The 26,808-nt window shown below is 52.0% G+C and overlaps 1 protein-coding gene across 2 annotated transcripts in view; it reads right to left on the bottom strand.

Moving 5' to 3' along the window:
• Positions 1-26,808, bottom strand: part of Mad1l1 (mitotic arrest deficient 1 like 1) — a 310,585-nt gene that overhangs the window by 116,039 nt on the left and 167,738 nt on the right. For both annotated transcript variants that reach the window (XM_052167792.1, XM_052167793.1), the window contains 2 exons: positions 17,634-17,774; positions 7,038-7,094 (listed from right to left, as the gene is read on the bottom strand). In XM_052167792.1, the coding sequence (XP_052023752.1) occupies positions 7,038-7,094; positions 17,634-17,774 (198 nt within the window). The remainder of the gene's footprint in view (positions 1-7,037; positions 7,095-17,633; positions 17,775-26,808) is intronic.

The following is a 26,808-nucleotide window of genomic DNA, read 5'->3' as shown; positions in this document are numbered from 1 at the left end:
GATGTCTCATGTCCCTAAGAGGTAGCTCTGAGACAGCAATAGCAAGTCTGACGGAGGCCACTACTCAGCTCAGCTCTAAGACCACTGGAACCTGGGAAGTACCTGCCGTGCTACTTCTTGGTGAAGGGAGAGAGGTGCCTTAGGCTGAACTCTCCCCACACTTTTACTTCAGCCTGGAGAGAGACACAGGGCACATGAGGCTGCATCACCAATACTAGCTACCAGGCAACGTGCTGCTGAAGGCAACGGGCCTCCTATATGGGACACATCCAGAGAGGCCAGCTTCTAGCTTCTATGCAAGGCAGCCAGCTCATCACTCCCAATACAGGGAAGAGAATTCTGGAGGCTCTATAGATAGCCAGCTCAGGAAGTATGCTGCTGCAGAGCAGGATGGCTGGACCTCACAAGGGATGGACAGGTCAGATGGTCAGTTTACTGGGAGGCAAGTGGCAAGGCATATACTACGTCTGTGGACCTTGGCTCTAGAAGCCCCAAAGGTTAGGCTTGGGGAAGTCCAGCATCTCGGATGCACAGAAGAGAGGTGGAGTGGAGGCCCAGGAGCCATGGGAACAGCTTCTGCCAGCTGGACACCCTGGGGAGTGCCAACCCACTTCAGTGGGTTCCTTCTGGTAGGCATGTGCAGGTGAACCCTCAACATGTACAGAGGGACTAGGGGAAGACTTGCAGGTAGAAAGCAGGGCCGTGAACACAGAGTTGACCATGTAGAGCAGAAGGTGTTCTCCAAGTCCATGTGATGGAAGATTCCCTCAGGGAGGAGTATGAGGAGGGGACAACTAGCGCCTCAATGGGGCCGATTCCCTCAGAGAGCTCGCTCAAGCTTCCAGCCTGCAAAGTGGGCTGGAGACTAGGGAACAGCTTCCCCAGACACCTAACTGGCCATTAGGCTTGTGGCTTCTAGAGCTGAGATCTACAAGCATCTACTGGTTAAGCATGCTCTTGTATTTGCACCAAGATCAGCCCAAACGTACTGCGATAGAATAGAGCCTTCCTATTGCCTCAGTCCAGGGAAACAAGGGTACAAGGATATATATGCTTGCATAATGTGATACCTGCCTCAGTCTACTTGCCACACCTACTAATGGAAGAATATCCTCAGAATGGGAGAAAGGCAGACGCTTCATCTGGTGGGAGCAGACAGCTCCTCCACCAGCTTTGTGGAGGACACAAGAGGGTCCAACTGGAGCCACTCAGTAGGAGGCCACCTACTATGAGGGGACCAGACATGTGCAGAGAGCACACAAGACTACAGTCCCCAGTACTCACTTCTATGACATCTGCATGACTCAGCTTGTCACCCTGAACAGGCGTGGCCCTGAACAGCTGTCAGACAGCCCTAGACTCCAATGAACAGCCAAAGGTCTAAGAGGCGATGCCCATGCTGGGGACCACACACCATACAGAGTCCTCAGAATTCATGCTTTCTCCATATGGAACCACAAGACCTGGACTGCTGGGACTTTTCTTTTCTTCATTTTCATTTTTTTCTTCTTTTTAATTGAGGGATGGAGAGATGGCTCCGTGGTTAAGAGGGCTGGCTACTCTTGCAGAGGACCAGGGATTAGTTCCCTGCACCCACACAGTGGCTCACAACCACCTGTTAACTCCCCTTCCAAAGGATTCTGCACATTCTTTAGGTTGGGGTAGGGCCATGTGCCTTTAATCCCAGCACTGAGGAGGCTGAGACAGGTGGATCTACAGAGTGAGGACAGCAGGCAGCCAGGGATACATAGAGAGACCTTAGCTCAAAGAAAGCAGACAAAAAGATTTAGTTACTTTTATGTGTTATTTTGCTTACATGAATACATGTGTGTGGTGTGCTATGTGCCCTCAGTGTCTGTGAAAAACAGAAGAGGGTATTGGATCCCCTGGTACTGGTGTTAGAGATGGCTGTGAGCTGACATGCAGATGCTGGGAACGGAACCCCAGGTCCTCTGTAAGAGCAACAGGGGCTCTTAAACACTAGACCATCTCTCCAGTACACACACGCTGCACACATACATACACTCACACATGCTGGACCTGAGCTTATGATGCAGCTGAGGATGGCACTGAACTTCTAATCTTCCCCCTTTCTCCTCCACAATGCCTAGATTACGTGCATGTGCCAATGCATGCCATGCATTGCTGGGAATGGAACCCAGGGCCTTGTGCCTGCTTAGGCGACCACTCTACTAGGTACCAGCCCCTGCTGCCAATTCATCACACCAAGCATCTGCCTGAGATGTGCTCTTTCTGTCTGAGCACAGAGAGAGGCACTATTTGCAGTTGCTCTCAGAGACGGAGCATAGAAGAGCGGTGAGTGCAAGCTCCATGCTGACCTGACCACAGCGTCTTTGGGGGCAGAGCCCCCTCCCAGTCCACAAGTCCCCTCCCAGTCCACAAGGGGAAAAGGCACAGAGGGTAAGGAGGACCATTAGGGGGAAATGGTAATCAAGAGAAATGACTGCTTAATTACACTGGGGTGGGGGCAGCATGCCTGTTAAGACAGAAAATAAATCCACATTTCTAGCTCCCTGAAGTCTATAAAATATCGGAGGCCTTTTATGGTTGTAATCAAAAACCTCATTTCTCTAGCCACTGCTGGCCGAATCTAATTAGGGTGAGGCATGCTAACGATGCAAGCCTGGCCCGGGACGTTGCTCCTTGTGGTATTAATTGCATTTAAAGAGGAAGCATGAACCGCACTCATGCTCACTAATTAGTGTGAGGTTACTAATTAATAACACAAAGTCAAACTGCCTTTGTCCTGCCATTAGCGATTAGCTCAGTATGGCACAGCTCCCCTTCTACTACTTGGGAACAAGCTTGGAGTCAGATTCCAGCAGGCAGAAGGCTAGAAGCTGCAGGGATCCGGCAAGCACCTGGGCCATGTCCCGGTTAATGCTGGGCACTTGTGTGATTCCACTACATGTAGTAACACAGCCTCCTTCTCAGGACCGGGAGGGTACGGGCTCAGCTGGCCCTTCTTTACAACACATAGCCTCAGGAAGACTGAGGGCTTGGAAGCAGGCGAGCAGCCCAGTGCCCTCCCAGCCTAGCTGCTAGCTCCAGGGCGCACTTGCTCCTTTGTCTCTGGTTCTTCTCCATAAGAAAAGGGGCCTGAGGAGTTAGCAAGAGCCAGAACCTCACAAGCAATTCACTTGTAACCTCAGTAAGGGGAGGGGACGGCCCACCAGTGGAGGGTAGACCCTGGCCTCTGCACAGTTGATCAGAGGGGAGGGGGCTACCACAGGCGGAGAGTAAAGCAGGGTGATAAAGAGGGTCGCAGGCCTCCCCAAGCCCCTGGGAACCCTGCTGGAAGCCTTCCTTCTACAGGCCTCCTCAGGACACTGAAGGGCAACATCAGCTGCATATCAGGTCCTGCAGAGAGTCCAGTCCAGGACTCACAACACGGGGAGGCTGGAGATACAAGTGTAAGCCTAGAAAAGGAGGCAGTTGTGGCGGGTATGCCTCTAATCTGAGCCCCTGGGAGGCTGAGATAGGGGAATTTGAGGCCAGCAGCCTGGGCTAGAGAGCTGACCCTTACTCAAAATGCGAGAGCTGACCCTTACTCAAAATGCCAAAGCCAGGGCTGAGATGATGGTTCGACCAACAGACCACTTGCTGCACAGCAAGGAAAACCTTGATTCTGACACTCAGAGAGTCTGGTGTGGCGGGGCATGTTCAGAATCTCAGCAGTGGGGAGATAGAAGGTGGAAAGTCAGATCCGTGGAGGCTCATGGACAAGGCAGCCTAGCCTAGGTGCCAACATTCCAGGCCAATGAAGAACCTGTCTCAGACAGTAGGAGGAGGGCCTGAGGAATGAAACCAAGGTTATTTTCTGATCTCACATGCAGGCACACACATGCACTCAAACAGGCACACACGTACTCAAATATGTACTTATAGACACAAAGAAACACAAAATAAGTAGTAATAAAATAGGAAAGAGATGTAGTTGTCAGTAACAAATGCAGCCATGAGGGCAAGAAGAAAGGGTGGAAAGGGTTTTAAGAGAGAGGACAGTGTTCTGCTGGCCAATGACCCAGGTGACCTGTGCCACATGGGAGCCACTGTTACACATAGCTACTTAAAATAAACCCCCCAAACTCTCAACAGGACTCCTGTCATGTGGTAAGGCTAGGCACGTAACTCATTTAATACACTGTTCCACAGAATGCTGATCCTGACACTCAGGTCTGCTGCTCTGGGGAAACCTCCCCTCACCAAGCTCAATGTGGCCAGGAGGCAGGTGAGGCGTCTAGGGCAGCCAAGCCTCAAAGGTCATTGACAGTCAGGACATGAGCATGGATCTGCCAGGCACTGTTCCTCCTCAAGGCCTTGCCTGAGGCCAGGGTAGGGCTTACTCAGCTGGCAAAGACGCCCCTGAAGCCTCTAGCACCTGTGAGAAGGATGGAGACAAACACCAGCTGTGTCACAGGTCCCCAAGCGCTGCCACTTCTTATTTTCCTCTTAAATAGGAAGGAGAAGAGAAGAGAAATAAACACTGTGAAGTGACCTGAGATTAGGCAATCAAAGGCAGAGATCAGACACTAGGCAGAGGAGACAGCTCCAAATGGACCCCTAAGCAAGCATGGGGGAGCCCTGCCCCAAGGCCTGCATCCTACTCAGCACCATCGGAGACTGGGTATCTTAGCCCATGGCACCTGCCCTGCTCTCAAGGGTCAAACCAACCATGGTTTACTAGAGTCCTGCACGGGCCACTGCCTTGCTTGGGTTACTACTGCTGAGATGAAACATGGCCAAAGGCAACTCTAGGGGAAAAGGGTTGATTGTACTCATGGTTCCATGAGTGTTCCTCCCAAAAGCAATAAGGACAGGACCTCAAGCAGGGCAGGAACCTGGAGGCAGGAGCTGATGCAGAGGCCATGGAGGGGCGGCTTACTGGCTTGTTCCCCATGGCTTGCTTTCTTATAGAACCCAGGAGCACCAGCCCAGGGATGGCCCCACCCACAGTGGGCTGGGCCCTCCCCCATCACTAACTAAGAAAGTGCTGAGGCTCCTCCTCTCTAATGACTCTAGCTTGTGTCAAGCTGATATAAAACTACCAAACACAAGGATGGCTCCCAAGTCCCCTACAACTAGGGGTGAGCCTCTCTGAGAAGGCAGCACTGGGACTGGGGCTGGCAAGAAAGACCAGGGAGAAAAGCACTTGAAATACAAGCCAAAGGACCTGAGCTTGACCCCAGCACCCACATAAAGCTCGAGGTGGTAGCAAGTATCTATAATCCTAGTCCTTTTACAGAGACAGAACCTCACAAGACAGCCAGCTGGGCACACAGTGGCAATGAGACACTGACTCAAACAAGGTGGAAGAAAGGACTTTCACCCTCTGACTTCTACATGCCAAGATCATGCCAAGATCCTCCCTCCTCCCCCCCCCACACACAATGCACATACAAACATTAACAACGAAACTGAGGCAGGGGTCGAAGGCCAAGCTCACTGAGACCAGAGCACCACAGGTTGACTGCCATCCTGCAGAGCCCTGGGATTCCAAGTCAATCCCTGTGGGGTCCAGCCACTAGTGCTTTCCAGGGACACAGGATGAGGGACCAACTTCGGCTTCTGCACTGTGACACTTAGTGCACCCTGTATGCTCATGCCAAGACCCAGAAGCCTGTGAGCCAGACCGCCAGAAGCTGCCCAGCACTAGGGGTCGGAGAACAGCTTCTGCACCCTGCCCCTAAATGGACACAAGGCTCGCAGTTCCTCCAAAGAGACATGGGAAGCAGGAGGCAGAGCCAGGCAGCCATGCTCCTGTGTAAAGTGTACCCTGGGTGGCGGCAAGCTGCTTAGCCACAGAGCCCTAGGCCTGGCATGTGCTTAGCACAACTCATTTCTAATTCTACTTGGCCTTGTGTACATTATAAAAACAAGGCCCTGGGGTACATTCCAATTCAGGTCAGCATTGAGGAAGCCACGCATGTCAATGTGCAGAACATCAGGGTCTCCCCAGGCTGTGCAGACTGATGCTCAGCTTACAAAACTCCCCCACCCCTACACGTGGCTTCCCCAGTGGCAATGGCAAACAGGCCACTGCTAAAGGAGGCTGGAGCACTTGGAATCACAGGGACAAAGCCCAGGACACCATGTGTGGAACAAGAGGGCTACCACACTAGCCAGTCCACAACCAACACTGCCTGGGTAAAACCAGGTCATACCATACCTGGCAAGGTGCCAAAGTTAAAGAAACTCACCACGCCCACTGACAGACAGCACACTCCACGCCCACTGACAGACAGCACACTCCACACTCCAGACTCTTCCACACTCACTGTGGGAAGTCGTCATTCCCTCAGTGCAGCCCACACTCTAGGCCATAGGCCTGCCTGGCCTGCCACCTCTGACCACTGCCCCAGGCACCTTTCCCTCCTCCAACTGTCTTAGCTGTCAGGTACCAGCTGACTGACCCCTTGCTGCTTAGCCTCTGTTTGGGCACAGTCTGACTCCCATGCTTATGACAACACACTTGGTGATGGGCGATGGACACACCCAGCATTACACAGCCTTCCCTGATTCTGTATTCTATGACAGATCTCTCCCACCTCCAGATCAGAACTTCAACCTTGACCCACAACCATCAGATTCACCACAAGCCAACTCCACGTATGGATTCTAACCCACATTCTCAGAGTCCCACAGGGAAACCCTGCCTGTGTTAGCTGACCTGCACCCTAAGTGCTCACATGCCTGTGTCGCTCAGGCTGACATGGCCTGACCCAAGGCCTTAGCCACAGGCTCCCAAATGGGTCCCAAGACTCACACTGGGCTCACCCCTCGGTATCACAACGGGGTAGGCACCAGGACTCAGTTTCTACCTCAGTTCCTGTCACTTGGCCATTTCTAATAACACTGGAGAAACACCATGGCCACACAGGAAGGTGGGTCTGTAGGCCAAGTCCTACTGGAGAAAGGCAGGACTTCCTTTATGTCTGGATCCAGGACTCAAGGTGCTCTGCCCTCAGGCTGCCCTTTACCACACAGCACCAAGTGACCCCCACCTCAGTACTCACCGTGTCAGCTCTCTGCTTCTGAACCCCAAGCTCTTCTAGGGCCTGAGACAGCTGAGCCTACAAGACAAGACCAAGAAGGTTAGAGTTGAGGGGAGAGGCCTGTCAGCCTTGGGTGAAGGGCTTCCCTCTACTCCCCCTGGGTTTGTCAGGCCCTAGGCAATGTAAATTCTGTGGTCATACACTGGCTAAGTTGGGGCAAGGAGGTCAGTCTTCTGAATCCTGCATCCTACAGTTTCCCACTCTAGACCACTAATTGAGGTGGTCCTGCTGACTCAGGACACTGGGCAGAAAACTGGGGGCTCTCCAGCACTGGACAGACTGTGAAGGAACAGGGAAAACCCAACCTGCTATCCCCAGATGAGAAGGGTTCTGACCATGCTGTACTGAAATACAGACAGGGCCTCCTGACCAAGAGCACCCAGAGCCCCATACCAGGGTTCAGCACCCAGAGGAGGATGGATGTCCTGAGGCTTCCCAGCCTCTGCTTCAGCATCCGGGTAAAGGAGCAACTGTGGAGGCTAGAAGCCCAGACTCAATTCCAGTACAGGAGACCAAAGGTCAAAGAGCACAGACTTTGGCTCCAGGGTGCCAAAGACCTCCGTCCTCTTGTGCTCACAGCATGGGCCCCTCTAGAATGGCACACACTCCTCACTGACTAAATACACTGTGGTTCTCACAGGCCCTGCTAGACTACTCCCTTGCAGCAGTAAGCAGCATGGCCAAGATGCTTGCAGAAATCCATCCTGACCACTGGTAGGCAGGATGCTGTGAGCTATCTATAAAGCACTCTACCAGGCACTAAGCACTTACATAGCAAGGATGTGTCACCCTCCCTGAGCTGGAAGAGTTCTGCCCAGACCAGAGCAGGTCACTCCACTGTCAGCTCTGCAACAGGCAAGGGGCCTCCTTCATCTCTCCATCTACTGTGGTCTGGCTGTCTTTCTCTGTGGACTGCCACAGGCTGAAGTGCCCTGTAGACATCAGGTAGCTCAGTCCTATGGGTATTCTCCTGGCCCACCATGCCCTCCTCCAGAAGAGCTTTTCTTAGGAAAACAGGTCCAGAAGCTAAATTCCATGTATAATTCAGTGAGCGGCTGGTCAGTGAGCATGGCAGGATTCAAACCCAGGTCCGACCCGAGGCTCTCAAAGCTGGAAGAACTGCAAGGCCTACATGTCCATTAATTACCACAATGTTTCCCCAAACACACCACTCTCCCTGCGTTAAGAGGAGGGGATGGGGGTCAGAGCCTGACATCCCCTCCACCTGACAGGCCTCAAGGACACACACTGATCTGCTACAAAGCAGTGAGGAAAAAATAAACAGTGTGACAGAGGAGCGGGTAAAGAGGCAAACAGACATCTCCCAAAAAGGAAACGCACACAGGCAGCAAACACACAGAAAGGTAATTAACATGGTTAGCAATTAGCCAAATGCAAATCAGGACCAACAGCAAAACCACTCTGCAAAGACAGGGCTGGCAAAGCCCAGGAAGTGCCGGGGTGCAGAGGGAAAGGATGGGAATTAAGCAAGTCTCAGTGCCTGTGACAGTGGCAGTGAGACTGAAGGAATGCAGACCTGGCTTCTCCTTAGGGTTTAATGTTTGCATATTGGCCTCATATTGTGAGGTCATTGTTCTCATATTGTGAGAAACACACTTCTGGGCTGAGAATATGGCTCAGTGGAAAAAGCACTTTTCGTATGACTGAGAATCTGAGTTTGGATCCCAAAAGTCCATGTAAAAGCTACACACAGTAGCGCATATCAGTTATTCTGGTATTCCTATGTCAAGAAGGAAGGCAGAGACAGGAGAATCTCTGAAAGTTCTCTGGAGAGCTAGCTGGGCATACACAGTATGAACACAAGCCCCTGCCTCAGAAACATAGAAAGCAAAGATTGATACCTCAGACTGTCCAATGACATCAACATGCATGTGCACATGCACATTTGAGCACGTGCAGACACGAATGGACACACACACACAGGGACTGCAGAGATGGCTCAGAGGTTAAGAGCACTGACTGCTCTTCCAGAGGTCCTGAGTTCAATTCCCAGCAACCACATGGTGGCTCATATCCATCTGTAATGGGATCTGATGCCCTCCTCTGGTGTGTCTGAAGACAGCTACAGTGTACTCATGTACAAGAGAGAGAGAGAGAGAGAGAGAGAGAGAGAGAGAGAGAGAGAGAGAGAGAGAGAGAGAGAGAGAGAGAGAGAGAGAGAGAAGGATGGGAAGTGATGACGTGCCCTCTGTGACCACCATATTTATAGACAGAGAGGGGCTGGCCTCCACTGCAGCTCCCAGCTCCACCAGCATCCATCCCACACCTGCATCAGGAGGTAGCCGGAAGGTGCCCCAGAAGACTACTAGAAAACGGCCACTCCAGAAGAGCAAATCTTGCTGAGACAGTAGGTTAGAACCAAACACCGTGCCCATGACATGGCTCCTCTATGAAGGGGCTCATCTCTTGGTTAGCAATAGTACTGTTGTAGGAAGAGACTGCTGGGAGAACAAGACATCTCAGTCACCCAATCCTCATCTAGAAGGGAGGTCCCCTCTGAGGTCCCCGTGCAAAAGGGATGGCTGACCATGATCATGCTGTTCTCAGAAGGAGCAGAGGTAGAGTACTGTCTGTAGCCTGAGCACAGAGCCTCTGGAAAATGCAGCCTCAGCCACAAAAGGAGGGCCTGGGAGCTGACAGCCCAGGCCTCACTGGAAGACACAGTGTGCAGCCTGAGGATGAAGAATGAGGTGTAATGCCCAGCAGCAGGAGATGGGCGGGGCAGGGCTCCACATCACAGTAAGTGTCCTGCCCTGTGCGGTGACATCAGTCAGGGCCCATATGCTCTTGCTTTCTCCTGAGACTTCTAAAGAGGGACAGGCAGCCCTTACACGGGAAGACAGCAGCATGGCACCTCAGCCCACCAGCTGTCCCTCATCTGCCCACAGCTGGCCCACACATAGAGCCAGCGGTTAACACAGGCACTCACCTCTCATCCCTCTGCTCACATGGCACCCGCCCTGCCCTGCCCTGCCCTGCCCTGCCCTGCCCTGCCCTGCCCTGCCCAAGATACTACTACCTCGAAGGACACAGAGCCTGGCTTTGAGGCTATGCACAGGGAAGGCAGGCTGACAGACTGCTCCAGAAATGATACCAGTGTGGAGAGGGCAAAGCAGCCCCTGCTCAGGCTCTGGAGAGGCAGACACCAGCACAGGACAGCACAGATGTGCTTGGTCTCAGGTGTGGCCAAGGTGGCAGGTGGGCTAGCACGCATCTGTTACTCCTGTGGAAGGGCCAACAGCGCTGGCCAAGCCCTGGAGATGCTGTGTTCAGAGCGAAGCCCTGGACATGCGCCACCTGTGACATTACATCCTGCGCAGAAGCCTCAGCAGGGCTATTTTTATCCTGAAGCGAGAAGTGGCGGCCTGATGATCTAGCACCCCTGCAGGCACACAGACAGCTCGGAGTATGCAGGAAAACCTGCAGGTAGGGACAGGCTAGGACAGGCCATCCCAAGCCCTGAAAGGGATTGGTATACCTTCTGCAATACCACAGCACAGTATGGCCTGGCTGGGAAAACCCTGAGAGTAAGCCATCAGCCTACTCTGGACCCAAGCAGACAGGGGTCCACCCAAGGTCACAGTGAACACTGAAGATGTCGTTCTTAAGTGTTAGACTTTCCTTGGGGTATGAGTGTAGATTCGGATGCAAGAGCCTCTCCCTCCTGCATGGATGGCAGGCAGAATACCTTCAGCTCAGCTTCTGGGGGCTACAGAACAAGCCAGCCCCTGAGCAGTCAGCTAGCATGCTCAGGCATTCAGAGCTGCAGACTGAGGTGTGGGCAGGAGTGGACTCTGCTAGAGGAGGGGGGACAGATGGCCCCAGCCTGCCCCATCACACTCTTCAGGCTTAGTGACTCCACAGAGACCACTTACCTAGGAACAGGAGGCTCCCAGCTCTAGCCCACAGCCACTGCTGGAGGGTCCAGCCTACAAGTGTCCCCACTAACCCTGCAGGGATGCTGGGAGCTCAGCTCTGGGAACTGTGGCTGTGGGCAATCACTCTTCCAGCATGCGGCTAGCATCCCAACGGCTGCCTATCATCTAGGTGACCTCCACAAAGGCTGCTCTTAACTTCTCATCTCAGCTCTTAGAATACTTGTCTTCCATCTGTGCAACGGACCCAGTGAGCTGGAAGCACAGCTCAGTGGCAGAGCAATTCCCTGGCACATGCATGGCCCTGGGGTCTCCCAGTCATTCCCCCATCCTCCTGCATCCACGGCTCCAACTCTGGAGCTTTTCTCCGTTGTTCCCCCTCCAGTGCAGTCTATTCACCGGAGAGCAGCATGCCAGTGTGTTTGTGAGGGAGTCTCCATGTAGCTGATCGTGCTATAATCTGTTTTAATTTAATATGCTGGAAACACAACTCAGGTGACTCGAGGCATCCAAGTGCCACACACTTGTATTTATGGCTCCATAGACAGAGGACTCGTGACATCTGCTTCCAACCTCCGCAGCCGCTTTATTAAATGGAATAAATAAAATCCGGGCAAAATGGCAGCAGCCCCACCGGAGACAGGCTACTGGGAGTCTCCAGCTCTACATTTCTAGTTTGTTTTGCTGAAAATGATTTTGCTGGAATCAAAGCATGCCCCATGCTGGAACTGATGACGGATGTTAGCCTGGGCCAGGGTTGTGCTGCGAGGACTGTGGTGGCTGCCTGCCTACCCACGGCAGCCCTGGGGCTGGCACAGCTGCCTTCCCATGAACAAAACCAGCAATGAGCATTCCCTCCACACTGGTCAACCACTGGGAAGCTCCACCCAGTGCACAGGAATCCATGGAAGTGCCTGTTGACTCCAGAGGAGACATGAGCTGGGGGGAGGGCAGGTAAAGAAAGGTAACAGAGAGAAGCCATCAGAGAGACAGAGAACAGAGGGAACGTGCTTGCCTCACACGATGAAGACCTGAAGACCTGCGTTCCCAGCCGCAGTGCTCACGGAGAATGCCAGGTCTGGCAATGCGTGTCTTAGATCAGTGTGTGGAGGTGAGGAGAGAAAAATCCCACGAGCTCACTGGCCAGCCGATCTAGCCAAATCTGAGCTCCAGGCTACAGTGAGAAGAAAGCCCCAATGTTCACCTGACCTCCAAAGGTGCGAGCCTGGCATGTGCACCTATGCATGCACATGACAACACGCAGAAAGAGAGAACAGACAAAGAGCAGGGAAGACTAGGAGCAGACGTAGAAAAGAAAAAGGTAAAGGGGTAGAGAAGCAAAGAAAGCAGGGAGCCGGTAGCACACACCCACACGACACCCCGAGCCGCCACATGCCCACGGCGTTCTTCCTGTTTCCTGGAGCCCTCCTCCTTGGCCTGCCCCTTGAGGGTGGATTTGCAGTCAGACCCTACACTGAGGTGTTCTCTGGCTCACACCTCTCCACCTTCTCAACTCTGGTCTGAACAACACAGGCAATGGGGGGGGGGGGGCGGTGGGGCTCCCTCTCCAGCCCTTGCTATGTAACCTCCCTGGAAGAACCACTTGCCTCCCAGGCCTGTGCGATGCTTACCCAGCTGTAAGGCACTAAGGGACCTTTAAGAAAGGAGTTCCACGAAGTTACGTAACTTTTTACTGTGTCAATACAAGCAGCTCAGCTAATAAACTCCCGGCAAGACTTTTAAAGCTCTCTAGGCATGAGCCATTTGCAAGCGTCTGGTATATGAACTTCACTGTCCAGTAAGGCAATGGAAAGCTACTATATGTGGCTGCAGCTCCGCCACCTACAGCAAGAGCAGTGGCCTGCCCCACGGCCTAGGAACACAGGTCTGGGATAAGACTGGGCTGCCCTATGAGAAGCTGAGCACACTTCTTCTGCCACTCTCCAGGCATTCAGTACCCAGGAGGTGCTAAGCCCTCTATGGGTATATCTCCTAGACCCTGGGCAATGAGAGAGGTCTCTAGAATGTACTTACCAGGGATGTCAACCTGTTCAAGGGGGTTTGGGGGGAAGACGAGAGAGGAAGTTTTGCCGGGACTATGCTCCACCTCAGACCTGGAGAGATTCTAAATAAGGCTGTGTTGGCTGTAGGATGTATCCACAAGCCGGGCACTCCTAAGTGGTAGGTGATGTGTGCCATCTTGATTAACAGAGTGGTCTTAGATGGTTAGAGTGTACCTGCTGGACCCCGGGGTATGATAGAACCAAGCTGTGGCTGTCTTGGCCCAATATTGCTCTCCTCAAAAGGGTAAGGACTGGAGATGACAGCAAGGCCATGGGTCTGCAGGTGAAGTACAAAATTGTTGAAGTTTGGTCTGTTGCTGTGTACTATAATGAGAAATTCTGTACCCAAAGGTCTAGGCCTAGGAGTATATTCTCATGTTTATAAGCTGTTGTGCAAACCTTGTTCCTTGATTTAAAATAACTGGCTAAATAAAATTGGCTACATTCAATTACTGAAGGGACTACAAGTAGGTAGGTTTTGAGTTCTCTCGTTAGGAGTGGAGAAGAGAGGCATGAGGAGAGATCAGGGGGAGGAGGAGGAAGAAGGAAAGGAGAGGAGGAAGCTCCAGCAGGGGAGAGGAACCACGAGCACACGCCAGGAGAAGCAGCAAGGAGAGTAAATTAGGGATTACCCCCCAGGAACTGTCAAAGCCAAATAAAATAACCACACCCGAGTCTCATTTATTTGTAAGCTAGTTGGAGATCAGCTTACAGTGGTTATACTACGTGATGGGCATGACCTGGGCTTTAAATAGTAAGCTCTATGGCTTCAACAAGAGCAGCTTCCTGGCTCACTGTGGCCAGGGGGTCTTTCCTGCCAGTCATTCTCATAAGTAACCTTCAATTCCCAGAACTTCTGACTCAGGATATACCCCTCCAGACTCACCAAGGCCCCTGGAGCCCACATCTGCCTGTCCAGAGGCAACTTCTCCCTTCTTTGGCCTATACATAGCTGTCCTATGACAAAGCAAGGCTGTCTGCCCATCTCCCTTCTCACTACATGGAGACTCATGGAAAGCCAACTGTACATTGGACTCTACAGAGCAGGTAACAGAATGCAAAGGAGACGTGTTTGGGGAGGAGTAACCTCCTAAATCCAGGCTCCAAGGCCACCCTCATCCTTCCAGCTCCCTCCACAAAACCAGCTGTGGGACTCTCAAACCTTCCCGGGCCTTGCCTCTGAGCAGTTTGTGCCCAGTTCCCCGTTATTCTCTCCTTCCAGCCATCCTTTCCTGCATCTGCCCTCGCCCCCTCCAGGCCAGTGGCTAGGCCCAAAAAGGAGTGAGCCTGTCTGCTGCCACCTGGTGGAAGCAGACGGTGTATCATTCCCCACTCCAGTGGACTAGGACCCCCCAGGCTGGCTTCCTCCTCTAGACTGCTAAATCCAGCTACTACCCTATCCCCAAAGGGTTAGGTCTGCCAGACCTTGTGTTCTTCCAGGGCCCCACGGTATGAGGAGGACTCTAGTGGAGACACATCCAGTGTGACTGACTGGGCACGACTGTCTCTTGGTGACTCCTGTAATAATGAGGCAAGAGTCTGAACACATGGCCACTCTAGACTACAACAGTTACGTACCCACCAGCTCTAAGTGTGACGAGCACAGCCACTGGGCGAGTAGAAAAGCCACTAGGGCTCTGCTCACAGGACCTTATCTCACAACTGGCTTCCCATTGCTCTAGGACACAGAACAGGAGGAAGAACCTGCCATCTTTACATCCTGCAGGGAAAAAGAGAGTGCCTGACATACACCCATGAGCAGGGTGACAGAGATGCTGACAGGGAACATGTATCTGCTGGAGCTGAATCCTGACAACACTGGTCACTTGACACAAAACAGTGGCTGTGCCCAGACTATCATTCTCCTAAGGACCTATGTAGAATACATATGGCAGCACAGATGAGACCTCTCAGTGAGAAAATACCAGGGAGCCACGAGGTGTCGGAGAGCAGACCCACAAATCTCTCCTCGTTAGCGTTTCTCATGGAGCTAAATGTGCTGTAATAAAACAGCTATTAACACGCTTCCATTGATGATAGCGCAGCTCGCTAGAACCCGAGTTAACCTTTCAGATGAGGGTGAAGAGCTGGGTTGCAGTGGCTCACAGCAGCCCTGGGGGATTGCACTCCTGGCTGCTGGCCACCTGTGAGACATTGGGGAAAGTGTGCAGCCAGAGAGGGGAGTGGGGAGATCAGTATAGGACCCAAGGAGGTCTCCACGACTCACGTAACTTGTTTTATTCTGCCAAGAGTGTCAGTGGGGGGTGTTCCTCCGTGCAAGGACAAGATAGGCCCAGTGTGCTGGAAGAGAATCTCATGGGCAGAAAGAACAAGAGGGCAGCCTGGACTGTGGCCTCCTCATATGGCACAGCCTTGCCACAAGCCATCCCCAGAGCTGAAGCTCAGCAGCTCCCACTCTAGTCACACCCCAGTCTTCCCACCCTGCGACCTATAGCCATCCTCTGAGCTCTGGATTCAAAGGTGCTGCTGCCTTACTTTCCCAAGTGTGTTAAAATGTCAGGCAGTTTTGATTGCTCCCTCATGGGAGCCCACACCTAAAATGCTATTGCACTTTGTAGTTATCATGGGTTTTATTTATATATTTACTTGTTTGTTTTTACAATAACTAGGAATTTAATGCAGGGACTCATGAAAGTTAGTAAGTGTTCTACCAATGATCCACACCCCCAGCCCCTCACTGTGGGGGATTCTACGCAAGGGCTCTACCACTGAGCCACATCCTAGCCCCTCACTAGGGGATTCTAGGCAGGGGCTCTACCACTGAGCCACACCCCCAGCCCCTCACTAGGGGATTCTAGGCAGGGGCTCTACCACTGAGTCACGCCCCCAGCCCCTCACTGGGGGATTCTAGGCAAGAGCTCTACCACTGAGCCACACCCTAGCCCCTCACTAGGGGATTCTAGGCAAGGGCTCTACCACTGAGCCACACCCCAGCCCCTCACTAGGGGATTCTAGGCAGGGGCTCTACCACTGAGTCACGCCCCCAGCCCCTCACTGGGGGATTCTAGGCAGGGGCTCTACCACTGAGCCACACCCCCAGCCCCTCACTGGGGGATTCTAGGCAGGGGCTCTACCACTGAGCCACACCCTAGCCCCTCACTAGGGGATTTTAGGCAAGGGCTCTACCACTGAGCCACACCCTAGCCCCTCACTAGGGGATTCTAGGCAGGGGCTCTACCACTGAGTCACGCCCCCAGCCCCTCACTGGGGGATTCTAGGCAAGAGCTCTACCACTGAGCCACACCCTAGCCCCTCACTAGGGGATTCTAGGCAAGGGCTCTACCACTGAGCCACACCCCAGCCCCTCACTGGGGGATTCTAGGCAGGGGCTCTACCACTGAGCCACACCCTAGCCCCTCACTGGGGGATTCTAGGCAAGAGCTCTACCACTGAGCCATACCCTAGCCCCTCACTAGGGGATTCTAGGCAAGGGCTCTACCACTGAGTCACGCCCCCAGCCCCTCACTGGGGGATTCTAGGCAAGGCTCTACCACTGAGCCACGCCCCCAGCCCCTAGTTAAGCTACATCCTCCACTTTCTTTTTACTTAAGACAGACTGTAAGTTGCTCAGGCTAGCCTTAAACTCACTCTATAGCCCAGGCTGGTACTGAACTTTTCCTTCTCCTGCCTCAGCCTCTCCCTTCCCTGATAGACTACAGGCCTGTGCCACTAGGCCAGCTCACCACTGTAAGGCTCTATTGCAAGCCTAGGAAAGGGCCCGGCTCAGTGTGGACTCCTGTGCTCTCTGGAAAGAGCATATAACCATGCTGTCACACCAGCTGTTCCTTTAGACACTACTCCAAGCGGACAACCAGGAGCACTATCTGGGTGAGTTACCTGCACAGAATGACCGGTCCCAGCAGCACCTCTCTGGGAGTCTGCATCACACCAAATGCAAGCAGCATTTGGGGGTGTGGCTGTGTGGTTCACCTGATAGGCAGGATCCTGCCTCATCATGCATGGTCATTCAGCCTCTCCAGAGAATGAAGCTAACCTCCCCACCCACCTCTGCTGGAGGAGAGCAGGGTTTCCCCGTGGCTACAGCGGAGGCCGGCATTTGGCATGTAGCAGTTCTGCACTGGCACAGGCCAGCTGGGAAGGAGCTGCAAGTACGGTTCGCACTGCTTCCAGCACCCAGCAGCCTCTTCTTTAAAACAAAACATTTTCTCTACCCTCACTCCACTAAAGCAACATGAGACTTCACAGAGGGCTCACAAGACTGCAGGTGACAGAGAGAACAAGAAGCCACAAACTGCTTGGAAGATGCTGTGCCATCCCCTAGACAGGAACACCGCAGGAACATACAGCGAGAGGAAGCATACACCGCAGGGACCACATAGCTGCACAGCACAGACTGTCTTCAAGGCACCTGGCAACAAGTTGGCAGAGGCCTTGCCTCACCCTGGAGCTACTTGGCACCCACCTCTGCTGGCTGGGGTTGCCTACAACCCTCTAACCACCAAGTGCTGTATAAAAAGTAAAGTAGTGCACGGACCAAAATAACCCCCAGGGCTGCCCCCCACCCCCCACATACACATACACACCATCATCCATACTTGCCCACAGCGCACACCTACCTCCATCTCCGAGCTGTGGGCATGCACCTTCTGAACCATGTCTTCGGCCTCCCACATGCGCTGTGTCAGCTGGGGTGAGTACTCAGCTTGGGTCAGCTCACTGTCATAGGATCCCAGGATGGCACGCATGCCGTCTCGCTCCTGTAGACACAGATGGTCACGTCAGGATGGGACAGTATGTGAGGTGGCTTGGAAGAATACAGAGGTGTGAGCTTCAGAGTCTCTGCACATGCTCAAAAAGCTCAGGACTCTGGTCTGCTTCCACCTGTCAGTGCTGCGCACCTCCAGAGTGCCTGCAAGAGGCCTAGGCCTGCAGAGCTCTAGACTCGGTTTCACTGGGTCGGTGAGCCCTGCCAACAGTACTCACTTCAACCATGCCAGGGAAGACACCGACTTGGTGTGGGTTCTGATGAGTGCCACCCAGAGTGAGAACACAAGCCTGGGGAGTAAGGACCAACCCTTACTGAGCAGACTCAGAACCATCGGCCCTGGCCTAATGCCCAGGCTGAGGCTCAGCGAGCACCCCACCTCCACAGCGAATCACAGACGCATGAGGCCACCAGTCTGTCCAGCCATATTCCATACAGAGGAGGAGTGACAGCTGGAGTTGTGGCTAAACCCTGCAGCTAGTCCATGCACACTAGAGATCCTAAGGTCAACAGCCCGAACCAGAAAGTAGAGAGACACTGCTAAGACTGGGACCAGCTTCTCTAAGATGCTAGAGAGGGATCACAGGAACGGAAGGGGAACACCTTCTACCCTGCCAGCAAGGAGGCCTGTAGACATGCAACCTGACCTGTGTGGCTGTGAGGGCCAGAAATGGGGCAGAGCATTGTTGGGGGGACTGTCTTCCCCAGGGGTGCTCACTGCATTCTCTTTGCCCATGACTGGGGTTCTTAAGAATGGTCAAAAACCTGCAGGGCCACTGGGATCCTTTGGACATAGATATTACTCCTAGGTAAAGGAGACCCAGCCCCCAAACCCCAGGCCCAGGCTGGGGACTCCCCTCAACCTCATGTCACCTTCTGAGAGTTCGACGGGGTGCACAAGTGAGGGTGGCAGATCCTCCTTGGAAGGTCAGGTGTGCCAGGACCCAGCTTCACCGACCTCCTGTGAACATCGCTTGGGGACAATGACAAGGCTCTTCATCCCGCAGGTCTGGGCAAGCCCAGCTCTGTGCTTCTAACTGGATCCCAGAGCATCTGTGCTGACGAGCTTGGTGCCTTGGTGCCTTCCGCTTAAGCTCTGCCCATTCAGGTAGCCAGCAGTGAAGATGCTGGGGACAGCACAGCTCAGAAAGAAGGGGACAGCTCAGCAACAGGGGAAGCTGCTACTCTAAGAAGCAGCTTCCAACTCCAGATCTGCTCTGAAGCCAGCTATCTAGTCATCCCAGGTCTCAAATCCTCCCACAGCAAGAAAGTGGTCACAAGGGCAGCTGTGTGGATCAATACTGCTGTGGACAAAGTGTCCAGTGAGCTGTCCTGCTTACAACCATTACTCATGAAAACAATAGAATTTTATTACCATTGGCAAATGCTGTCCCGGCACAATGGCCAGGATGTGGCTTCCTATGTGCTCCAGCACATTCCTTCCCAAATCACACACTCAGGAAAAGGTCAGGGTGGCCCAGCACAACACACTCCCTCCCATGTGACCTGAATGGTCTGCCCATCCTGGGAGAGACTGGCTCTTATAGACTACATAGGCACCAGGAGCAACATCCTCCGCTACCACGGACTTTCCCATGAGGAGAAGACCCTGACTCAAGACTTAGCCACCCTTAGCACAAAGACTGCCTATCCTTAAACCCCTCTATTTAAGAGGCTCGGGATGCTGGGGTGCAGAGAACACCCTACCACCTCTCCCCCTTAGCCTGTGGGCCTCCAAAACCTCATCTGAGATCTTTTCCCTCCCAAGCTGGGGACACGGTTATCACCCTGGCATAGAATTCATAATTAGTGAGTGCCAAAAAATTCAATAAGTGAGAAATTAAAGTACCAAATCCAGCTGGAACTGGTCACCGGTCTGGGGGCGATCTGTTTCCGCGGGAAGGTTTATGAAGTGCCATAACTTTATTGAAATCCTATATCTTCCCATTGACTTTTATCGTCTCGAGCTGGTTACCCAAGTTATCATTAGCAGAGTGTCGATGCCACGAGAGGCCGGGCAGGGGATTTCCTTTCATCAACAAACTGTAATTGTCTCTTTTATTGATCGGTAAATCTCCCCGCTGCCGCCTTTCTCTGGGTTTCTCTCCTAGAGTGTCTCCAGGCTGGCACAGAAGAAAAACAGAAGTTTGTTGTTTGTATCTTTTCAAGGAATGGCCATCACAGTGAGGGTGCTGTGCGGAGTGACTGGGTAACGGCTCTTTAATGAGGATGCCACTCTTGCCTCGGCTTGCTTGAGCAGGCGCAGGCGATCCTGCAGCACAAACAGGCGCCTAGGTGGTGCCCACAGAGCCCTGAAGACCTGCTTGCCAAGTACCAAACAAAATGGTATTTTCCACTGAGTGCTTCTCCTCGGGTACAGAACAATCCTGTTTGAAAGCAATCAAATTTGCTCACCGCATAATTAATGGCAAGGAGAGAGTGCTAGCAGACAGTCGCACTGAGAAAGCCATCAACTGAAGATGGAGACCTCAAAATCAAAATCACGTGAGACAAGCAGAGGGGACGGTCGGCTGCCTGGGCAGTGCCTCTTGGAGGCAGGAGAGGCCAGTGGTCATCCTAGCCATCAGACAGCGAAGGAGGTGACGTTAGAGTAAAATACTTGGTGGTACGATGCAATGTAGACAGGTTGGGGCAATGGCTCGGTGGGTAAGTGTTTGTTGTGCAAGTATAAGGACCAGCACCCATGTAAAAAGCCAAGTGTGATGGACCTCGCTTGTTTTCTATATATTAACACTGGTGAGGTAGCAACCCCAGGACTGGCCACACTAGACACAACGATGAACCACAGGTCTCGGTGGCAGGCTGTGTCTAAAAAGAAAGCAAGGTAAGGGCTGCCAAGATAGCTCAATGGTAACAGCTGCTGCTAAACCTGAGGGTCTGGATTTGATTCCTGGAACCCACAAGAGGGATCAAGCTGGGTTCTACAAGTTGTCACCTGACCTACATGGGCCCTTACACAAACATATATACACAGGCACCAACCTGTGTGTTTACATACATACATACATACAGAGAGAGAGAGAGACAGACAGACAGACAGACAGACAGACACAGAGTGAGACACACACAGAGACAGACAGACAGACAGACAGACAGACAGAGAATAACTCCAGTTATGTTGCATGAACATTTTCAATTCACTCTTAGCTAGAGAAAGCAACAACAAGACCCAAAGAAAAGACTCCATCCATGTCCAGAGTGGCGGGTTAGTTTACAGGAGCTAAACAATAGTTTGGCAGGTTCTTTTATAGAAGCAGAGGTAATCAGGGCAGCTGCATTACCAAAACATTTACCCAAGCATGCATAGAGATGACCCCAGAGCCACACCCTTAGAACTCCCTGCCCAACATTGCAGGCAGCGCCACCAGAGCTGTCTCTCTTCAGAAAATGCTTCCTGCTTACATAACCCCAGAAAGAGATTCTTGAGCCATGTCTCTTCTGAGATTCGTCAGTCACAACCTGAGATTCAATCCCACATCCTACCTGAGCCTCCTCCCTCTCTCCACAGCTAAATGTTTTAATCTGGGGAGAAGAAGTGCTACACAAAAAAACTAGTAAAAAATGCCATGGCCAGGAGTTCATAGTAGTTTTCTAAAAGAGAAACTGAGACACAAAAGTATAGAATAAATTATCTCAGGGCCCAGGAACTCTAAATTGCTGCCTTTGGAACCTGAGTCTCATGACAATGTCCTTTCCCAGTGACAACATTTAGGATGAACTCAGACAGCCAAGTGGAGCGGGGGGTGGAGGAGATAGATGGCCGTCACAGAACAAGCAACAGTCTTGTGTTTCCCTGCTCCTGGGCAGACATGGCATGCTCCAAGAGAGTTCTATGTAACTGTCATTGTGTCAGTGGAAGTCCTGTCACTCGTCTTTGATCCACCAGTGTGCTCACCAACCTGTATTTGGATAGATAAAGCCCCACTTAAGGCCATGGAAGTCATTAACAGTACAGCCCAGCGGGCCTTGAGGCAGAGAGTGCAAGGACAGACAGACCCGTGGACAGAGCCCTAAAACGACAGCAGGCAGTGACAGGTAACCAGAGCTTGCAAGCTGCCCCTGGTTACATCCCAGCTAGAGGGCAGTGTGGGCAGTTCCCAGAGGACCTTGCCACAGAACACACCTTAGTTTCTTTCCTTTGCTGTGATGGAACACCACACCCAAAAGCAACAATGGAAGAATGGGTGTGTTTTGGCTTAAGGTTCCAGAGGGACATAATAACAGGTGAGGGTGGGGGTCAGTCAGAGCAGCAGAAAATTAAACAACTGCATCTTCAACTGCAAACACCAAAGAGCACAGAGTGTGGGTGAACGAAGCTCTACACCCTCACAGTTTGCACTCTGTGATAGATCCTCAGAAAGGCTTCACATCCTAAAGAGTCTACAACTCCACAAACAGTGGCACCAAACAAGACCAAATGTTCAAATGCATGAGGCTACAAGGCCCATTTCTCATTCAGACCTGTTCACAGAGTCCACTGTCCAGAAATGACTCTTCACTAGCCTCTGGCACAATGTGGGAAGGAGGATCGCCTGCAGTCTGTCTCAGGCCAAAAACACAGGACCCTTGTCACTTCCCTCCCTCACTAAAGGGAACTGGGCTGGAGGCACTTTATGTTGGCACAGGGGTCACTCCCTAGACCCAGAGACCCCCAACCCACAGAAGCAGCTGGGAGCAGAGCCTACAGGCAGCCCAGGCATGTCCCTTTGCCCATCTCCTCTTCTCTCCTCATCCCCTCCAACCTCCCCTGCCAATGCTGACTCACTGGGCCGCCCACTCATCACAGGTCTGCCTCCGAGGGCCTCTCTGCACGGCTGCTCTCTGCATTGCTGCTGTATGCATGGCTGCTCTCTGCATGGCTGCTCTCTGCAGGCATCTCCTGTGGCTCTTTCACAGCCTCCATGGCCTCTCTCCTTCTCTAGGTTCCTCCACTCAACTCGTAGCCACTCCATAGACTTTCTTAAGAAAAACTGAGACATGAGCCTACAGCCCACAAAGAGCTGGTCCCATTATGCCCCAGCTCCAGGAATCCCAGCCCTGCTCCCTGCCCACTCTCCCCATCGCACTTCTCAGAGCCATTCACTGGTCACTCCAAGATGAGTGAGAGCTGGAGGCATGGGGCCATCCACAGTGAAATCAGTTCCTGGTACGCACCTAAAAAAAACCCCTCTTTTACAGTCTTATCTTTATTTGGAGACCCTGGCTGTACCCTACCTTGAAGGAGCTGAACAGATGGGCATGTCTGTGGCCCCCTGCCTAGGTCCCCAAGCATACTGGCCCCACTGCTTCCAGCTGGTCACGCTGCCACGTAGGCTTGTGCCTGCCACTTGCCTCCACTTGAACTCCTCAAGGTCCTCAGCTTCAGATCCTCTCAGGAGGACCCAGGCTCCACTCTGCAGCCATTCCGAGAGAACCCTAATAGGTCAGGAGATAGGCACCAGGGGCAGGAAGAATTCTATCTCTAGAGTCAGACCTACCTGGAACATACCCTGAACATTCACATTAGTGGAAAGAGGTTCCCGAAAGGGAGAAGAATACAGGTCATGATATCATACTGGAGGATGCACATCTGCAAGAGGGTGAAGGTGCCAGCACAGTTTTGGCACTTTCCTGATCCATTCTGACCAGCCACAGCTGCTCCCTTAGTGCTTGGGGCAGCAGAAGCATGCCTGACCAGAGCCGAGAATACAGTCCTGTTGAGTCTCCTGCGTTCTCTGTCTGGCCGTTTCCATCTGGAACTCTCTAGAACTGCAAACAAACTCAGGCATGAGGAAAGCTTGCTTGTAGGGTCAGAAGAGAGGACTTTCCATGGTGCATTGAGTCTGACAGTGGACATCAGTCATCAACTCAAGGGTACCTCTACCCATCTCTGTGAGGGCTGGAGGCTCACCCCCAATCAAGGAACTGACCTCTCAAATTTCAGGGCCCTCACTGTCCACAGATCCCAGACCAACCATGACCCAAGCAAGCAGTGAGTTACCGTGTCAGGTAATCAGCCAACAACATCCATGGCTGGTGCCACTGGTAGGGAATAAACCTGGGCCCCAAGAGAAAGCTCCCCGGGGATCATCTGCAAAGCCACAGACTACCAAGGTCTGAGATACAGCAGGACTCTAGCAGGGGAAGAACAGAGACTGTGGTGCCTGATCAGCAAGGCAACCAGATGAGGGGCCCTGTGAAGAACAGCCCTGTCCACAGTGATCAAACGTCCAACAAGACCTACCACCACACAGAGGAGGACTGCCATATGTGTGCCCACCTTGATGCTGGGTAAATAGGAAAAGCCAAAAGGTTAAATGCTGAGAGTCTATGCCCACAAGCCTACATGCAAAACACCAAAGCTGGAGATACCTAGTCTGAAATCACATACCACGTCAAGTCCAGATGGGCACACCAGCAGAAGGCATGGGTCCTGCAGGGAAGGGAGAATCAATCTATTCATCAAACACTCACCCCTCCTCCCAAGGAGAACCAAAGGCTGACAAGGAGGGAACAAAAACAACCTTCTTTCCTCACACTCGGTTCATCACTGTGTAATCTAGCGAGTTACACAGTTGAGCCACTGAGAATCTTAAATCGGAATTAGGGGGAATGGCACTAAGATGGCAGGGTTGCTTTGGGGTATGTGATGGTTAATCTTGATTGGCAGCATGGCTTGATCTCAAATGAACTGAAGGACAAACTGCTGGCAGACCTGTGGGGGGACGTCCTGGAGGTGAATTGAAGTGGAAACACCTGCCCTCTCAGTAGCAGCCCAGATAAAAGGAGGTCCCAGAAGAGAGCTCGGCTCTCTGCCAGCTTGCCTTTGTGACTCACTAGCAAGTTCATCTACCCTGTGGCTGAGGTGCCACTTCACTGGTATCAGAAACCAGCTTCCTCTGGATTCCAACATGGACTAAAGAGTAGTAACTCCCCAGGAATCCCCTAGGCTTTCCAGGCCAGGCGGAGGGAAGGCCAATGAGACACTCAGTGCTATGGGCTGCTGAGCAGCTGCTGGGCCCTCAGCTCTTCAGTTAAGGCAGCCATTGTACTTTCCAGACCATTGTATAATCTAGTCTAATAAATCCTTAGACAGCGGGAGTGGGGTCAAGATATAGTTAACTGCACTACAGAAACTACACAGGGAGAAAGTGGAGGGCCTGAGGGGAAACTCCAGTAAATTCAAAACAATGGGAGGAAACTGTAACTATGATATTTGTAAATGGTACATATAAAGTTCTAAATTGGAATACAGAAATTCAAATGAGAAGAATAAGCAATGAAGAAAAACTAAACGTGCTGATTAAAAGACGAAGCTCATACTGTGTAAGAAAAACAAGTGTCCACTGCAGAGTATTCCCAGAAAATAAATGATGCCCGGTGCAGGGGGAGTGGCAGCCCACCAACATCCAATAAGACAATCGAAGGCTGAGGCCCACCAGAGCTGGGTGTTACCCTACTGACCCCTGGCCACCAGAGGCTGGGGAGGAGGGCCACCAGACAAAGAGGCTCACTGTGCAACAATCAAAGGCTTGATTCACCAAAACCACGTGAGCTGCTGACGAGGAGGGGGCAGTGCCAGCCTGGAAATGTAAAGCCACCCACCACTGACACAGTGCAGATGTCAATGTGCCCATTGTGAATGTCCACCACTGACACAGTGGAGATGTCAGTTTATCCATCAGTGACAAGTGAATTGACAGCCAGGGATTAGACACAGGAAGTGAAGACCAACATGCAAATTCTGACTTGAGGTCTGGTTGGTATGGTATTTTCCACACAAACATGAGGATCTGAAACATCCCCTAGACCTGAATCCTGGAGCTTGCCTGGGGCTAGCCTAGTCTTCATGGGGCATTGCCTCAAAACAACTAGACTGGTAAGCTTCTCTCAAACCTCAAGGGAATGGCTAAAAAAAAAAAAAAAATTAACTTGTTTTTAAAACTTTAACAGTTAAAAAATTTAGCAAGAGCTACGACAGAAAATAGAACACAAATTCCAAATGAAGAATCATTGAGAACTACTTCAGAAAACAAAAAATGGTTATCCTGAGAAGCAATTCTGCAGATTGTGAACAACATCTAATACATTTGTGAAGTTAAAATAAAACATACTTTCAGCAAGCAGAGGCTAAATAAGACCTCTTCAAGAAGCATGGTGATATAAAGATAAAGTGACAGGGCCAGCATGGTGCCTCTACAGGCTGCCCTGCAAGCCTCTTAGCTCAGAATGCAATTCCCTAGAACTCAGGTAGAACATAGGAGGTGGGGCTAATGTCTGTAATCTCCACATTCACAGTGATAGGAAATTGGGGGCAGAGATGGGGGAATCGCCCAGGAGCCTGAGAACCAGTCATCACTGCAGAAACCACACCAGAGACCCTGCGTCGCCAAGTTGCAAGGAGAGAACTGACTTCTGGAAATGGTCCACTGACCATCATGAGCACACATATGAACTCATTAAATTAACAGAAAGATGCAAGAACAACAGCTTCCTGTCAGGGAGCATGCAAGTGTGAAGATGATTTGAGCACAGGACAAAGCCCCACATACTAGGTGCCTGGTAAAACTGTCAAGGGAGGAGAGAGTGACCTGGGTCATTGTACCAGCATCAGACCTGCCTGACAGGAGTCCCAAGAGCTTCAACACCACAACAGAAGGTCGGTCCTTTATGGACCAAGGACAAGAAGGAAAAGTGAGGGCAAGGTAAAATAGTTGACTTTCCTCGGGCTCCATTCATCACCAGAGATGACCAATAGTCAAGAGCACAGACTGCCTGCTCATCAGAGGACCAAAATGCCATTCTAAGAACCTAGGTTCAACAGCTCACAACCATCTATAACTCCAAATCCAGGAAATCTGGTGCCCCTTTCTGGCTTCCCCAGGCACCTACAGCACACACATGCATAGACACATACACACACACACCTAAATTCAATAAAATAAAAAACCTTTAAAGTCAGCACATTGGTTGACTACTGTGCCCCTAGGTGATAAGTAAGGATGGTTCGGAGAGCTTGAGATATC

The sequence above is a fragment of the Apodemus sylvaticus genome, chromosome 22 (genome assembly GCF_947179515.1).
Source record: "Apodemus sylvaticus chromosome 22, mApoSyl1.1, whole genome shotgun sequence".
Lineage (NCBI taxonomy): Eukaryota > Metazoa > Chordata > Mammalia > Rodentia > Muridae > Apodemus > Apodemus sylvaticus.
This window is presented reverse-complemented; position numbering and strand designations above follow the sequence as displayed.